At 50.7% G+C, this 17,175-nt stretch overlaps 1 protein-coding gene across 2 annotated transcripts in view; it reads right to left on the bottom strand.

Annotated features, from left to right (window-relative positions):
• The window catches only part of Eya2 (EYA transcriptional coactivator and phosphatase 2), a 153,001-nt gene that overhangs the window by 56,823 nt on the left and 79,003 nt on the right, over positions 1-17,175 (bottom strand). For both annotated transcript variants that reach the window (XM_057780604.1, XM_057780605.1), the window contains exon 6: positions 39-106. In XM_057780604.1, the coding sequence (XP_057636587.1) occupies positions 39-106 (68 nt within the window). The remainder of the gene's footprint in view (positions 1-38; positions 107-17,175) is intronic.

Raw genomic sequence — 17,175 nt, forward strand, 5'->3', positions numbered from 1 at the left:
GAAAGAACCGAGAAGAGAACTGGCAGCGCCATGTCTACCTGGTGCACGCTCCCAAATCCGGTCGTGTTGGTCAATCCGTTGGTGCCTTGGTAGAGCCCTGTGGTGCCTGCAGGAGGACAGGACAGGTTAGGATCCCATCAGGGAGGGCTTGGGGGAGGAGTAGCAAAAGATGTGCTTCTCAGGCTTGGAGTGGGGGGCAGGACTTGTGAACTGGAGCCGAGTCTCCCTGACCTCGGTTTCTTTAGTAAACAAAAAAAAGAATGCATTCTGAGGGGTTAAGGAGAACAGTAAAGGTGACCCTGCACACAGCCGTGTCAGCCCTGCCTACTGTGGTTGCTAAAATGCTGTTTTATTCTAGGGCATAGTGTCAGGCTTGGTGGTAAGTGCTTTCACCTGTGAACTATCTTGCTGACCTTGGTAACTGTTTGTTTGTTTGTTTTGCTTTGTTTTTGAGACAGGTTTTCTCTGTATAATCCTAGCTGTCTTGAAACTCAATTTGTAGATCAGGCTGGCCTCGAATTCATAGAAATCCACTTGTCTCTGCCTCCCAAGTGCTGGAATTATGTTCAGTCCCAAACTATTTTTTTCTAAACTGTGGTAAAAATGATGGAACATAATACCACTTTATCCAGTTTCAAGTGCACAGCAAGGGGCATTAAATACATTTGTGTATCACCATCTCTGTGGAGAAGGACAGACTGAGGACTCTGACTTGTGCAGGGTCACAGGGCTGGCAGGCTGTGCTCCTGGGAGAATCTTTATTCATTCACAAGTTCAAGCAAATGGATCCTGCAGTGTAGCGGACGATGCCCTGCAGTGTAACACATGTCTCACTGGGGCCAGCAGAGGCCAGAGCGATACCACATGCTCCAAGCTCTTTCACCAAGAAGCTGCCAGCCTGGATACCTACATCCAGAGACCCCGCCCTTCAGGCACGCAGGGGAAACAGGCATCCACAAGCCGTGGAGAACCCCAGATTTGTTCTAGAAGTTCTACCCCAAGAGCCAGAATGGGGGGGGGGGTGGATGGTCGAAAGGAAGAGACCATTAGTGACAAAAGGAAGGAAGGGATTCAAAACTTGGCTGGATGAGGTGACTTCCAATGGCCCCTCCCAGGTTCTGATAGCCCTGAGCACACACAGTGGGTCCTTTGTCAATCTGTTACCTGCTGTTAGCACACAGTGGGTCCTTTGTCAGTCTGTTACCTGCTGTTAGCAACTGCTTTCCAAATGGGCTTCCTAACTGTGTGAAATGTGCACCTCCCAAGCCAAGTCTGTCAGACAGACCCTCAGCACATCTTGGATCAATACTAGTTTCTAGTATGGTTAACAAAGGAGTTTAAACTTGAAGTGAGCAGCAGGTGGATTTCTGTGAGTTCAAGGCCAGCCTGGTCTACAAACTGATTTCCAGGACAGTCAAGGCTACACAACACAATGAAACCCTGTCTCAAAACCAATAAACAACCCCCAAGAACTTGAAGGGAGGAACACTGAAGAGGTAATGAGAGCTAGGCTCTGGGAAGGACAACCACGCCCGTACCCTCAAGTCTGCCAGACTCTTTGGAACGGCCTCCTCTGAGGAGCCACACACAAGGCATCGTTGCCTTTTCCCATACTAGACTTTATGTGGCATTGCATCGAATACAACATGGTAACAGACTGAATTGTGGGTAAGCACATTTCTAAGAAAACTTCAGCCCTAGTCCAGAAAAGAGACTACTCAAGAGTAACCCAGGGGCGGGGAGGAGTGTGGTGGTAAACCCAAGGCCAGACACTGGAGGCAGCCCCTGGCCTCTGCCACAGGTTCAGCCTGCCCTCCTGGAGGGTGAGCTAGCTTTCTGATTCTGCTTTCTCACCTGTTGGAATAACTGAGCCTTCCTGCCCTCTACCCAATCTGCAGGCATGAACTCGGATCCAAGGGAGGCAGGAGGAAGTGTCCTTTATCTCTAACTCTTTCTTCAGCTGCCTCCCCAGCTGTGGACTCAGAGAAATCCAGACTGGTGACTGGGGGAAGGGTGGGGTTGGGGAAGGCTTCGTCTGAACTGAGGTCCAGAGGAGGAGGAGGAAGTAGCTGGACAAAGAGAACCAGAGGCAGGGACACGACCCCACTGGGTCTCTCTCCTGACTGCCATTACACAGAGGGTCCTTAATCGTGAAGGGCACAGACCTTGTCCATCCCAGTGGGATCTACTTGGTCCACTTGGACCAACTGTGATCCGCCTGTCCTCAAGGCTGGCCTGCATACTTGAAGAAGAAGGCTTGGGTGGAAAGTCTAGACTAGCCCATTCTACTCAAGGTCATCTTGGATCACTGGGCTGAACAACAGGCAGAGGGAGTTGAGGCCTTGTCACACTGGAGAGAGGAATTTGCCACACTTTGCACTGTGTGTGTGTGTGTTCATGAGCATGGAGGCCAGAGGCTGTCAACAAGTGTCTTCCTCAGTCATTCTCCACCTTAGTCTTAGAGGCAGGGTTTTTCATTGATCCTGGAGCTCTAAACTGATCAGCCACCAAGCCCCGGGACTGTGCTATCTCAGCCTCCCCAGGGCTGGGGTCCCAGGCATGTGGTACCAGGCATGATTTCTTACAGAGGTGTCAGGGATCTGAACTCAGGTCCTCTCGCCTGCATGGCCTGTGCCTCTTTGCCACCTTGCACCGAGGTGCTAATGAGGCAATTCATTCCGTGGTCCTTTATTCTTATTTCCCCTCTTTTCATTTATTTCCTCTCAGTAGCCACCTCTCCTAGGCAATAACTGTGGGGTGTACGAAACTGTTTTACACTGTGTTTTTTACTTCTATTTTTCTATTACTATAAGGAAATGCTGAAGGCAGGTTAACTCTGTAGAGAAGAGAGGTTTGAGTAAAATCTGAGGCCAGAGTGCAAGATCAGGCCACCAGATGATGAGGAAGGCGCTTTTGACAGCTGCCATCAGGGTTGAGTGTGTGTGTGTGTGTGTAAATGAAAGGTTACATCACTGGGCAGAGAACTATGTGACCTATGCTTGCTCTTCTGACTCTCTTGTAGCTAGTTATCCGGGGATCCTATAAGAACCACCTTCTGAGTTCTCATGACCTATGACCTCCCAGCATCAGCACCATGAGGAGCAACATGGGAGTTCTTTGGGAACAAACTACATCCAGGCCACAGGGGCACACGTTCCTGTTAGTACAAGGCACACACAGGTACTCGGGTAACAGGTGTCAGGTCTGTGAGGTTGGGTGTGTGCCGTTCGTTTCCCAGGCTTCACATGCCATCAAATGGTTCTGACCTCTTCACTGCTAGAGCATCATCTATGCCCTGGCAGTGGCCTGGTCTTCTGCTGTGTGTGTTCTCATATTGCTGCTAACTGCCCAGGAGGAGATGGGTGTGAGGCCCCTAACAAGATTGCTGTGTGTGTCCTCACATCGGTCCGAACTACCCAGGAGGAGACGAGTGTGAAGCTACTAACAAGGCTGTTGTGTGCCCTCCTTACATTGGTCCTAACTTCCCAGGAGGACATGGGTGTGACACAAGGCTGCTGTGTGCATCTTCACACTCATTCCCATGGGCCCTGAATGTCTTGGAGGAGACCAGGGAGGGCTGCCTGTAAGGGCTCTTGCCTTATACTCCGCACCTGCTCCCCGGCCCTGCCCCCAGCATTCAGTACAGAACTCTGGCCAATTTTTGCTGATCTGATAAGAGTGTCATGATTCATGCTTCTCCGGCTGCTGGTGACTCTGAGTGTCCCTTCTTGGGCCTGTTGCCCTCTGGCTTTCTTCTTTTTAATGAGATGGCGACGGTTGTTATGGAAACTCCTGTCTTTTCAGGGTTGAACCCAGCTTCCCCTTGACCCCAGCCCTTCAGGGCCCTTTAATGACTGACATAAATAGTGTAAGATAAATAAGGCTGGAACAACACTGGGGGCCACCACGGAGGGCTGCAGATGCCCCCTCTGGGCTGGCTGTCACACACAGGGGACCTGTGTGGCCCTGCCACAGTTCTGCATGGCAGACTGGGAAGTGGTTAGGCAGGGCTCACCCCTGCCAGTTGCTGAGCCAGCTGCTGGCCACTTGGCACTGGTCACTTCTTGCTGCAGTTCTTTGGGACCACTTTAAAGTGATGTAACTGTCACTATGAATGGGGCACCTGTGCCGGGCTTTGTGAAGACAGGCTTGTGGACTAACTCTGGGCAGAACCCATTATCAATGCTGCCCAGTCCCTTTTCCTAACAGAGGGTTCTGCTGGCCAGGTCCACACCAGTGTCCTCCATATTCAGGAGCCATGGTCTGCCTGAGGGGGAATTAAAATATAAAGGAAGATGGCCAGCAAGATGGTTTAGATTGGAAGGGTGATTGCTGCCAAGTTGAGAGCCTGAGTTTGATCCTCAGACCCACATGGTGGAAAAAGAAAACTGACTCCTACAAATTGTCCTCTGACCTCCACATGTGTGGTGGCACATGCACACAAATAAATGTAGAATAAATTTAAAAACGCAAAGACTGAAATCCTTCTAGCCTGAGTGACATGTATCTGGAATGTACCCAGGGGCTCCAGGGACAGAACTGGGTGGAAGGGAATGTCGGGCTGGTGAAAAGGACATCAGGTTGTTAGGAGGAGCCCCAGTAACCTCATCTATCCTGGTCCTAGATACCAACTACAGCCCAGAAAGCCATAGACTTTCTTACGCCATTTTCTGCTTTCGTATGGGTGCTCACAAGTTTATATTTTAGGTTTGCTAAAGATGCTTATGTGTTTTCCAAATACACAGTCAGCTTTGGGAGGTTCACACACATATCTCAGGATACTCCTACCAGGTAGCTAAATGACATTATATTAAAAAAGCAGGTCTTTGTAAAAGATCTCAAAAGAGAGCTTTTACAAACAGCAGGTAGGAGGGTTTGTTTACGTTTACAGTATGTAAGACGCTGATTCTCCCATATCATAATGGCCTCTAGCGTGCCTTTTCCGAGCCTGAAATTTTGTTCTCCATAGCCATTGTATTCCAAATATAAGTACCCAGTGTCCTAAAATTCATGGCTAAAGAACAGCCTTTGCAAGTGTGCTGCTAGGTAAGTATGAGCCCTAAAACCAGGCTAGTGTTCCCCAGAGCGGTAGAGAAAGATACAGGGATCCTGATGGGAATCCGACATGGCAGCAGGGTGGGGTGGGGGAGTGGGGCAGGGAGCAGCAGAGTAGTTTTCCAGGTGGAACCCTCTTACAACTTGCTACATGCTTCTGGCCTCCAGAACCACACAGAAATGATCTGGGGTCAGCTCAAGCCTCTTAGATGACAACACTTGCTTCCGTGACCTGGGAAAGTACCGGGGATGCTGTCTTCAGATCCTCCAGCCCTGCCTGCCTCCTTGGAGGCTCAGATATGGCCCTCCTGATCCAGGCTCCGGCCCCATTGCTTCTCTTGACCTCTCACCTCCTTAGTCCTGGCCATGCTGGCTCTGCCATTCCTCAGTCCTCAAGTGCACGTCACTTTTCCAGGGGCTGTTCCTTGTCTGGAATGCCCTTCCCTGAACCTCCCCATGACTCACCTGGTGCCCTTTGCCTTTTGCTCAAATCCCTTCCCAACCAGGCCGTCTCTGGCCCCACTAGCCTCTCAGCCCTCCCCCATCTCTGCTTTTCTGTGACTCTTTTGGCCTCTGAGACACTACTTTTATTAAATAAATATATTTTAAAAAGTAGACTGCAGGCCAGGCGGTGGCGGCGCACTCCTTTAATCCCAGCACTCGGGAGGCAGAGGCAGGAGGATCTCCGTGAGAGGGCAGGGCAGTGCTGATCTGTTTGGTCACAGCTGCAGCAGCTGCTATGGCTCAGTCCTTGATGGGTGACAACTGTGGTCATCAGAGAGTAACCCCCACCCTACCCATCCCCATCCTACACCACCAGTCCTTGTTGCTGAAGCCTGTGACTGCATGGGTTACGTAGCAACGGGAACTAAGGTTGAAGATGGCATGGAAGTTGTTGTCAGCTGACCTTCATTGAGGCAGTTCTGGATTATCTGGGTGGGCTTCATAGGGTCACAAGGGCCTTTAAAGTGGCAGAAAAAGGCAGAAGGCTAGAGACATAGCCCACAGGGGAACACAGTAAGTTGAAGCAAGCCAGACTTGCCCTGCTGACATGTTATGCAGAGAGGGGACCCAAGACTAGGGTTAGAGTCCCATAGCCCACAGCCAGCAATCATCTGAGGTGAAGCACCCAGGGCAACGCTATTACACTGAGCTGAGCCCTGGCCTGTGTTTGATCCCTGTCTCTCTGGGTCCTCAGTGATGAGGAAGACCATCTGTCACCTGCATCCATCGCACAGTGTGGAAACTGAGGCCCTGGGAATGAGGGCTGCTGCTCATGGGACTTACTAAGACCAGAGCCGGAGAGAAGTTGGGTGGGCTCAGAGGCTCCATATTGAACCCCCAAACTTGCTTACCCAGGTATCATGAGATCCTGGATGCAAAACTATAGAACCCTCTAGAAGGGAATCACTACCGAACTATTGATTCCCGTTTGAGCTGAGTGCTACAGAGGGGCGTCATGGGTGAAACCACACAACTGTGTTGACAAAAACACCTTCCTACAGTGTGATCCTACTGGAAAAGGTTATTCCAGATTCTTCTGTCAAAAAACATCCCTTGGGCCGGGTGGTGGTGGTGCACACCTTTAATCCCAGCATTTGAAAGGGGAGGTAGAAGTAGAGGCAGGTGGATCTCTCTGAGTTCAAGGCCAGCCTGGTCTACAGACTAAGTTCAAAGACAGCTAAGGCTACACAGAAAAACCCTGTCTCCAAAAACAAAAACAGAAACAAACAAAAAGCACCTGTTGGCCTGAGGAGATGGCTCAGTTAGTAAGTACAAGCTGTTGTAAATAGGACCCGAGTTCAATTCCCCAGACCTACATTAAGAGAAAGAAAAAGAAAGGAAGGAAGGAAGGAAGGAAGGAAGGGAGGGAGGGAGGGAGGGAGGGAGGGAGGGAGGGAGGGAGGGAGGAAGGGAGGGAGGGAGGAAGGAAGAAAGGAAGGAAGGAAGGAGGCGAGCCAGGAATGGAGGTCACTGCTTACGATTCCAACACTTAGTGAGGGAGTGTAAGCCAAATGGATCCCTGCGGCTCACTGAACAGCCAATCTACACTAATCTGTGATGCCAGAACAGTTAGAATCCCTGTCTCTAAGGAGGTACACAGCATTTCTCGGGATGAGGTTGTCCTCTGAGCAATGTGCTTGTGTGTCTCCAGTCAGGATTGGCTGTGCTCATTTGGTACTAAACTGGCCACTGATGGGTAGTGGCGTGATCAAAGTGGTGACAGAGAAATGTTAAATGCCCAGTATCAGGGCATACCGTGAATTACGGTGGCCTCGGGGCTGACATTACAGAGGAGGACAGAGGTGCACACTGCAGGGACGTTTATTATGAATTTTTCCCCAGGGGAGGAGTGGTGGCGGCTAGAAGGGGCTGGTTTTAAAACAATAAAGTCAATTTGCTATGGTCTGCTTGGATGTTTTGAGATCTTTGAAAGAGATACTATGTGGCCTCCGGAGGGATTGGCTGGGACCCACTCTATTTATCCTATAGGGAGGGCGCCTGACCTTCGCTGGCTACCGCGGCCTCTCGGCCTGAACTTGCCAGGTTGGGACAGCAGAGCTACTGCTGCCTGAGACCGAGACGAATGACAGCCAGCTGCTGCTGGCCTGGGCAGCCTCTGAAGCCCCTCTCGCCTGGGTGGTTTCAATTTCTGCGAAGTCTGGGTGTCTCAGGGGCACAGTCCAGGATTCTTTGCCTGTCGCTGCTCAGCAAGAGAACACCAGAGGAGGATGTTGGGGGTTGGCTTGTGTCCCCCGAGAAGACAGATTCACATCCTCACCCTGGTACCCATAAACGTGATCTCATTTGGAAGATGCTATGAAGTTAAAGGAGGCCATGGGGACTAGGGTGTGCTGTAAGAACAGGGAAACTTGGGTGCTGACCCCCAGGAAGGGTGCTTGGGATAAAGAGATGAGCTGGCATGAGATGTCTGCAGGGTAAAAGCACTGGCAGCTACCAGAGACGAGGGACAAACGGAGACACCTCCACCGTAGACGTCTGACTGGTGGAGAACAGAGGTGTAAACTCACACTGTTTCAGCCACACTGCAGTCCTTCCCTAGGGTAAGTAAATACAGTGGCCAATGGGTGGACACCGTTCTTCCAGTTCCCGTGGACCATGGGGCCAAGGATGACCCAGGCTCTGGATGGCAAAACCTGGTCCCTGGAGAACTGAGTCACGCCCTGTTGAGGATGGCTCTCTCCCAGCCCCTACCTCAGGTCTGTGAAGGGAAGACACAACCAGATCCCCAAGTCCCAACATTGTATGTCCCTGGGACCCTCACAATGTCACCATAGTCTCAAATCTATACCATTTCATCTTACTTCACATTTCTTCCTGTCAGTGTCAAAGGGACTCACACTTCCGTAAAGCTTATCATTATAAAGCTATAACATTGTCACGGTGTTTACGCACAGTCGAAGGAGAAAACTCCACCTTGACACTGCAGTACCATTTGTCCTCAGTAATAAACACAGAAAAAGGAGAAACACAAGCAAAACAAACATTTTCAGTCCTAGCTAAATCTGTTCTCTGCTTAAGTCCCCATACCTGGGTTTGTCTCTGTTTTGTTAAAAACAAATACTTGCTGGAATTTAGCAGACGTTGAAGACATAACTAGCTCCCATCAGGGATTTCCAGCCTCACTTTCTGACTGAGTCAGAAGGGATCAGGAGAGACTAGACAGGGCCTGGCTTCCTCACCTTGGGAACTAGTGATGTCCAGTTCTCATCTTTACTTTCCATGCAAATGGATCAGTCAGGCAGTGATAGTGAGCTGCAGTACCAAGCATCTCTGGGCATCGGTTAGGACAGGGGATGGTGAGCTACAGTAACAAACATCCCCAGGGATCAGTTAGGGCAGGGGGTGGTGAGCTACAGTAACAAGCATCCCCAGGAATCAGCTAGGACAGGGGGTGGTGAGCTACAGTAACAAACATCCCCCAGGAATCAGTTAGGACAGGGGGTGGTGAGCTACAGTAACAAGCATCCCCAGGGATCAGTTAGGACACGGAGTGATGAGCTACAGTAACAAACATCCCCAGGGATCAGTTAGGACAGGGGGTGGTGAGCTACAGTAACAAACATCCTTTGAGTCTTGGTGGCTCATATATGACATACATGTACTCATTTCTCATGCTCTATGTCCTTTGGGGGATATCAGAGGGCTATGTTCCTTTGTATAACTAGTAGACATTTACCAAGAGACTGTCCCCTGGTTTGAACATGGTCAGATGGGAGAAAGGGCCCCATTTTAGCCCTTGACTGCTCTGACCTGGAGTCACCTGGTTAACGCCACCCTAACTTCACCGCCACACTGGCCGAATGCCTATTCCTTACACACTGCACATGTGAGAGGCCAGGAACGCACACCTGCCTCTGGGTCATTGGGTATGACTCACTGTTGGGGGCAGCACTGGTGGCAGCCACGGCTGCTTTCCAGACCTGGCTGACATACTGTAGGCATTGGGAGCTGGCACACTCGGGTTTGGCACCTGTTTGTATAGATAAAATTTTATTTGGCACCCAGCCAGGCCCTGTTTCTGTGTGGTCCAGGTAGAGATGAGCTGTCTCGGTATCTTTTAGAGCCTGAGATGTTTCCTAGCGGGACTTTAGTAGAAAGGGCTTACAGATATCTGCTCTGGGAGACTACAGCAGTTCGAGAAGTGCACTGCGGGGCCCTACTATCTTCAGGAGGCCTCTGCACCTTTTGCTTGGTCTTCTGTTCCCTGCCCCAGAGGACCATAAGTACTTCCAGCACCTGAGTCCTCAGTCACAGCCAGAGAGAACTCATAAAACGAAAATGAGGTCACAGAATTAACTCCCTGCTGGTGCTCACAGGTAGCATGCAAGGCTGCTGGAATTTCAGAGCTTCAAACTTATTCCCTGTTTGTAGAGTTCAATGAGGTAGGGGCTACTGTCCTTGCTGAAGGAGTAGAGGCATGGGAAGACTCCAAAGTGCGTGCACACACATGCATGCACGCATGTACGGTTCAGCATCTCCATTTTACACTCAAACATTCCAGCACTCCCCAGTGGGAAGGTGTGTTCTCTTGATCTGATCTACGCTGGGCTTGTACCAGAATCTGGACCCTGTTGCCTCTTTCAGAGCCTGCCTAGACCCCTGGCCCATCTGTTCTAACACGTAGCATTGTGTCTCTGAGGGTTTAGCAGCCTGACAGGTCACCTGACACTGGGTGTGAACAGCTGGAGCTTCAGTGAAGCAGATTCCAGGCACCTGGGGCTGCAGGACAGACCCCTCCCCTGACGCCGAGGTGGGGTCCCCTCTGGGTTTTCTCATTCTTGTCCCTGTCTTGGTCAGAGGGGCATGTCACAAGCAGCCAGTGTGGACACAGACTGCAGCTCCAGCAGCCGTGGCTCTGACGGTGGCTATCAGGTTTTGCAGAGCTGAGCCGGCAGCTGTAGGTCAGGGTAGCAGCAGAGATGTGACTGGGAGGGATCTCTGGGACACACAGAGGGACACACACACACTCACATATGCACGAATGCACACAGACACATTCCCGGAGTCATAGGACAAGTAACAGAGACAGCAGGGCGTGGCACCAACCCAAATTTCATCAGAGTAGAAACTGCTGGAGCAGAAAAAAAAAAAAAAACCAAAAACCAAAACAAAACAAAAATCAGAGACCGTGGGCTTCAGAGGAGGTTAAAACATATAGCTGATGTGGTAGAAACTGTCACATCAGTGGGACACCATGGTGAAGGGGTTGCTGGGAAATTGGCACATGCCAACAGTGACAACAGCAGCTTCAGCTGAGTGAGCACTGGCTTCATCCCAGGATTGTCCTCAGCTCCAGTCTGCACAACCTGCGCCCAGTCCACAGCGGAGGCTGTGGTGGACCAGTTCCTCAGAGAAGATCATACATACAGCCTGAGAGGTGGGATCGGCCTGAAGGTGTGTGTCAGTAAGCAACAGGACCGGGGTGCCATATGAGGTCTCTCTCTCTGTTAAGTACCCAGAAGCTAGACCAGAGACCAAGATGGTGCTTGGGAACAGGCTGTAGATGACTTCCAACCCATGCTACCCAATGGCAAAGACAGAAAGGAGATGCTCAGCAAGATAGCATGCTTACACACACACACACACACACACACACACACACAAATACACAGAGTAAGTTCTAGAAAGGTTCATACTGATAATACTTACACAATTTAAAATAAATATCTGAGCAACTCCACACAGTATGAAAAGGCAGGTAGATCTGGGCGGGCAGAATCAGGTCACCTGCATGGGGCACATAGGCCTATCACACAGGACATGGACCTTTGAGAGCTGGGGACTGGCTGTGGGTTTCTGAGCTTAGTGAGAAGCTCTGTCTGGGGTGTAGATGGCAGCTGGCTCATGGCCTGAGCTCTTAGCAACAGCTAAAATGGATTTGTCCCAAGGGATCATTGTGCATCCCAGTCACCTGCTAGCTTCCCTGCTATTGCACTCTGAACCCTGTTCCCCCAGTTTGTATATGAGGCCCTGACCTCTAGGGTGACTGTATTTAGCAAGGGGGCCTCTAGGGAGGGACTGAGGTCATCATAAGTCACAAGCATCACCAGGCCATAACCTGTGTCCTTATAAGAAAGTGAGAGGTCTTTCTCCAAGCCTATACAGAGGAAAGACCATGTAGCTGCCTGGCACAGAGGTGGCTGACCCAAACCTGGAGAGCCTTAGCAGCCAACAAATATGTGTCACTTCGAGACTTCTGACGATGAGCAAGCAAAGTTCTCTTGTTAAGCCACCAGCCTGTGGCATTGAGAGATTGGGTGAACAGTCAACGTCCCCTTTCTGGGCCATGAAATCCATACAGCCTTGGCTACCATCTCAGAGCTGCACAACACACACCCTGTCCACTGCCTGGAATGGAGCCTGCATTTGGGGATGTTTGCTGAATGAATGGTTGGTGGTTTTCCCTGCATCCTGCCCATCTCTCCTCATGCCTGCAGCTGCCACTTGGCAGTGAGTGATGTGGGGGCAGAACAGGACCCTGCAGGAGTGCTTGGAAGGCACTTTGATTGGCAATGCTATTTTGGGAGGCTTCACAACCTTCAGGAGTGGGGTCTAGCTGGAGGAAGGGACAGGTCATCCCTAGAGCCTGGCTCCGGCCTGACTTTCTGCCTCCATGATGTGAACGGTCTCCACTGCACACTCCCGCTGCCATGAACCTGAGTTCCCTCATGTGCCTTCCCCACCACGATGAGCTGAGACCACGAGTCAAAACCACATCTCCCCTTCCCTAATTGTTTCTGTCAGGTGTGATCACAGCCACATGAAAGTCACACTGCTGGTGACAGCCGTGTTGCCTAGGAGCCTAGACTGCTGTCCTGCTTTGGTGTCCTGCGTGGTGCATAGGACTGTTTCATAGAATGTCAAAAGTGTATCTTCTAACTTACTTCATTCTAAAAATTATTATACTAAGAACATTTTAATTGGCTTAGGAGTTTTGACTCGAAAATGTGCATAGGCAGGAGCTGAACAGATGGCTGCTTGGTGAAGTGCTTTTCACACAAACAAGGGGATGCAAGATCAATCCCCAGAACGCACATAAAAAGCTGGGTGTGTGGCACACTCTAGTAACCCCAGCCCTGGAGGAAAAAACCGGACGATGCCTTGGGCTTGCTGGTCAGCTAGTCTACCTAAATCATAAAACCTCAGGCCAACAAGAGACCCTGTTTCAAAACAAATGAAACAAACAAAAGCAAACAAAAATCAAGGTGGACAACGGCCACGGAAGGACGGGAGAGGTGGACCTATGGTCTCCATGCGGATGCTCAGGCATTTCACACACAGACTGCATAAGTTGCTTAAATGGCATATGAAATTCATTTCAAAATTAGAAAGGACTTCTAAAATGTTTGTCACAAGAAGCAGGCATTGGATGTGATGGATAAGGGCCATCAGTGTCTAGCGTTCCAGGCAACTCTCCACTGGTACCCGTGACCTGTGCTTTTCTGTTCTCAGTACCCAGCATTGGGAGCAATTCCATTACCACCCACAGGGACAATAGGCTTCCGTGTCCACCTGTTTTCTACATCACAAGCAGGTCTGCGGTGTCACCTCAGGCCTCAGTCCTGCCACTCTGCCTTAAAGACCCCTCTAAAAAGGGCAGAAGAGGGCTGTAGTATCCCTCAGGGCCAGCAGTGGAAACTGTTCCCGGCACTCTGCTCTTCCTCTTACTGTGGCCTGCCTCGGAAACCCATCATCTGGGTAAGCCAGGCTGTCACAGTCAGAAACCATAGATGGAGTGACTTCTCTCTGTAGCCTGGAGGTTGGGAATGCCAAGGTCAGGAGGTCCAGGGGCCCAGTGAAGAGGCTCTGCTGTCTACAATCCCTGTCTCCAAATATCCTCACCCAGCTATTCCACGGAGAGCACTGTGGTAGGTGAGAGAAGATGAGATCCATCCCTAAAGCTCCAACTCAGTGGTCTCCTCCTAGTGTACACGCCCTCCCCCCGCAGGGCCTATCTCCAGATACCTCCCCGTAGGGTGAGCCCTTTAAAATAGACATGTGGGAGGGCACCGTTGAGCTCATAGCAAGTACAATGACCTGCTCACTGGGCTGGGAGATGGCTTCTCTACTGCCCTTAGAAGCTGGGTGTGCTTGTGCTGGGAAGGGACTGAGTAGGGAAAGTGCTAGCTGCACGGGGACCTGCACGGGTTCCCGGAACCACAGGAATAGGAGGCATAGGCAAGAGAGTCTCAATAAACTCACGGGCTAGGCCCAGCATGCACTGATTAACAAGACATTGCATCTCCAGCAAGGTGACAGCTAGGGTGGAAATCAGAGGTTGTCCAGACTCCCACGTGCATGCACTTATTCTCACACACAGAAACACATACACACATCATACTTACAAAGACACACACACAAAAGATAGAAGAGGAGGAGAAGGAGAGGAGGAGGGAACAGCAGCTGGGTCTGGAGCCACAGGATTGTAATTCTAGCTGTTTGGGAGGCTGAGGCAGGAGGATCATGAATTTAAGGCCTTTAAATGAGATCTTGTCTCTAAATAAAAAGTTGTTTTTAATAAAAGGCTGCAGGTAGAGGCTAGAGGCAGAGCCCGTGCTTAGATGCATGAGGCCCGGTGTTCAACTCCCAGTGCCGCAGACAAGAACGCACCTCTCTCAGAGCTGGTCTGCCCAACTAATCATGACACTATGATTAATTAAAACTAAACAGGAGTGAAAAGCCACTTTCGCCATCACCCTGGCCACATTTCAAGTACCCAGTAGCCCTGGGGCTAGTGACCACTGTAGTGGGACCCCAGGCAAACCTTTCACCCTGCTCCTGTCATTCCTGGTGGCTTTGGGGTTTTCAACCAATCACGTTTTGCATATAATCAGAGAGGCCCCAGTCCCTTGATCTCTATATGTCCTGAATGTGGAAGACTAGCCAGATACAGGACAGAGGGTTGGCCAACCTATGAAGGTGGCCGCCATGGGGAGGTGGGGCTGAGATCAGAGTGACATGTGCTGGGACCTCAGAGCTTTGTGGTCAGCAGAGTTGCTGACTCACACCCCGGAACTTGACCTTGGGCCAGCGCAGCTGGGCTGCCAAGCCTGGTTTCTGACCTGCCTGACCAAGGGAGATCAGGCTGACTTCACCTGCTCAGAACTGGCTGGGCCAGGCCGTCTAACGCTGTCAGCACTAAGGTAAAACAGAGCCTTGTTCACTTGGCCAGGATGGGGGACATTGCCATGGCCACCTGCCATTAAAGCTTTCCAGGGCAGGCTTTCCCGTCTGCCTGTATCCCCAGGTACCTTTGGTTTGTGCTTAGCTGCTTCTATTTCTGCTTCAAGGCCTTGTGGTTCTTAAGAAAATACGGACCCAGATTACAAAATGGGACAGGGAGGCCCCCCCTTGTGCCTATCTGTCTACTTCCCAAGGGCTTCCCAGGATAGCACTAAAGCCAGCTGCCAACACCTAACATAACAAAGGCATCCCACACTCAGACATGGTTGCTGGGCTGGGGACATGGCCCAGCCATGTTAAACAACTTTCCGTACAAGTCCGAAGGCCTGAGCTGGATCCCAGCAGGCCCCTCTCAGGAAAAAGGCTGTAGTGGTAGCACTGGAGGTGGAGACAGGGGGATGCCTAAGACCCACTGTCCAGCCAGACTACCCAAACTGGCAAGTTACACACTCAGTGAGGGAGTCTGTCTCAAAGAAACAAGGCGGAGAGCAAGAGAAGAAGACATTCAAGGTTGACCTCTGGTCTCCACACAGGCTTACGTGTGTACATGCCCCCATTCCCACAAGTGTGCATGCATATATGAGTATACACGCGCACGAGCGCACACACACACAGGTGGAAACATCTCGGTTGATGAGATAGTGGTGAGGGTGCGTCATGACAACAAGGGCAAAGGGCTCAAGGACCAGCAAGAGTAAGGTTCCTCAGAACAGTGCGTGTGGCCAGGCAGACAGAGGAAGAGCCCAGTGCCTATAACAGCATCCACACGCGTGAAGCCGGCAGCATCCATGATGGAAAAGAATCACAAACGACCCCTCCCCGTGGGACTTCCATTCCTGGTCATGGCTGATGCTCAGGGAGCATTTGTCCTCTGACCAACAGAATGTGAAGCAGCCATTTCCCCAGGCACTGGGCATCAGGCCATCAGGGCAGTGACCCCAGCTAGACCTGAAACAAACGGCAAATGCCCTCTTTAGGATGGGCACTGAGGTGGAGCCGGACCTACAGGAAGTGTTGTGACTTGGGTATGTAGAATGGGTATCAGAGAGAAACAGCTGGCTGAGAGCTGGGGGGGCGGGCAGCAGTCTGCAGGTTATTTCTCCTCAGATGCTACTTTTAGGGGAGGCTCATGTGCATGAGGAAACTACCCGGGTGAAGAGGAAGAAGCAGCTTCCAGAACTTTCCTTGAGTAGAACTGAAGAGAGAGAGAGAGAGAGAGAGAGAGAGAGAGAGAGAGAGAGAGAGAGAGAGAGAGAGAGAGAGAGCACACCCTTCACAAGCATTGGGCGTAATGTCCTGGAAGGTTGCCCTCAGTGGGTGCAAAAGCACTGGCCTTAAATTCACTATGCATAGCTCAAGCTGATCTTCAGCTTTTGATTCTCCTGCCTCTACCTCCCAAGTGCTAGGGTGACAGGTGTGAGCCACCACTCTCAGTTTATGTGAAGCTGAGGATGGAGCCCAGGGCATCCTAGGCAAGCATTCCTCGGCCACACAGTCTATGGCCTTCAAATCAGGGTTTCTCTGGGAGAGAAACCTGGAGCTCACCAGGTAGGCTGGGCCAGCTGGCCGGGGGGATCCAGAGATCCACCTGTCTCTGATTCCTCAGTGCTGTACTTTAATGTGGGTTCTGGGGGAATCAAACTCAGGTCCTCATGCTTGTGAGGCAATCACTGTATCAACTGAGCCATATCCCCAGTCCAGAAGGAGTTCTTTGAAGAAATACTAGCAGAAACAAAACTATGAACCCATAGACCAAGGAAGCTCAGTGAACTCTGGACACAAGAGTCAAGAAGGAAGCCATGGGACGGCACGTAAAGACAAAGCAAGCCCGCAATAAAGAGAGATGCCAGTGCAAAGGAACTTGGTCACTTGGAGGATGCTTTTCCCTATGACTGTTGTCATGGTAACAGGATCTAACACACTGCTGACAGTGCTTATATCTGCATAAGAAGTTCTGTGTGGGTTCTCAGGCACTCGACAAGGTTTGGACGCAGGATGGGTGCAGGGTCTGAGTGGAAGAAAAATGTTTATAGATGTTTGAATGTTTAATCTGCTCTCAAAATTAATGTGAAAGAGGGGTGACTTCTAATGGATCTTTTATTCTCCTCATTACTAAAAGAATCTACTAGAGGGAACGATGTCTTTCTTGTTATTCCTCCCATGTGAGGAATTGAGCCTAGGATCTCTGTGTGACGGTCAAGCGCTCTGCCACTGGCTACAGCCCCAGTGGATGGGGCATCTTTTTAGGCCACCGTACACACTGGGGAGTCATTGGTAGAGACTGCACAGCTATGTCAACATCCTGACCTAAACATTCCAGAAGGGTAAAGCTGATGGCATGTGGATTATATATCAGCAAGAAATAAATTAATTAAAACAAACAAACAAACAAACCAGATAAGAACAAATACT

The sequence above is a fragment of the Chionomys nivalis genome, chromosome 9 (assembly GCF_950005125.1).
Source record: "Chionomys nivalis chromosome 9, mChiNiv1.1, whole genome shotgun sequence".
Classification (NCBI taxonomy): domain Eukaryota; kingdom Metazoa; phylum Chordata; class Mammalia; order Rodentia; family Cricetidae; genus Chionomys; species Chionomys nivalis.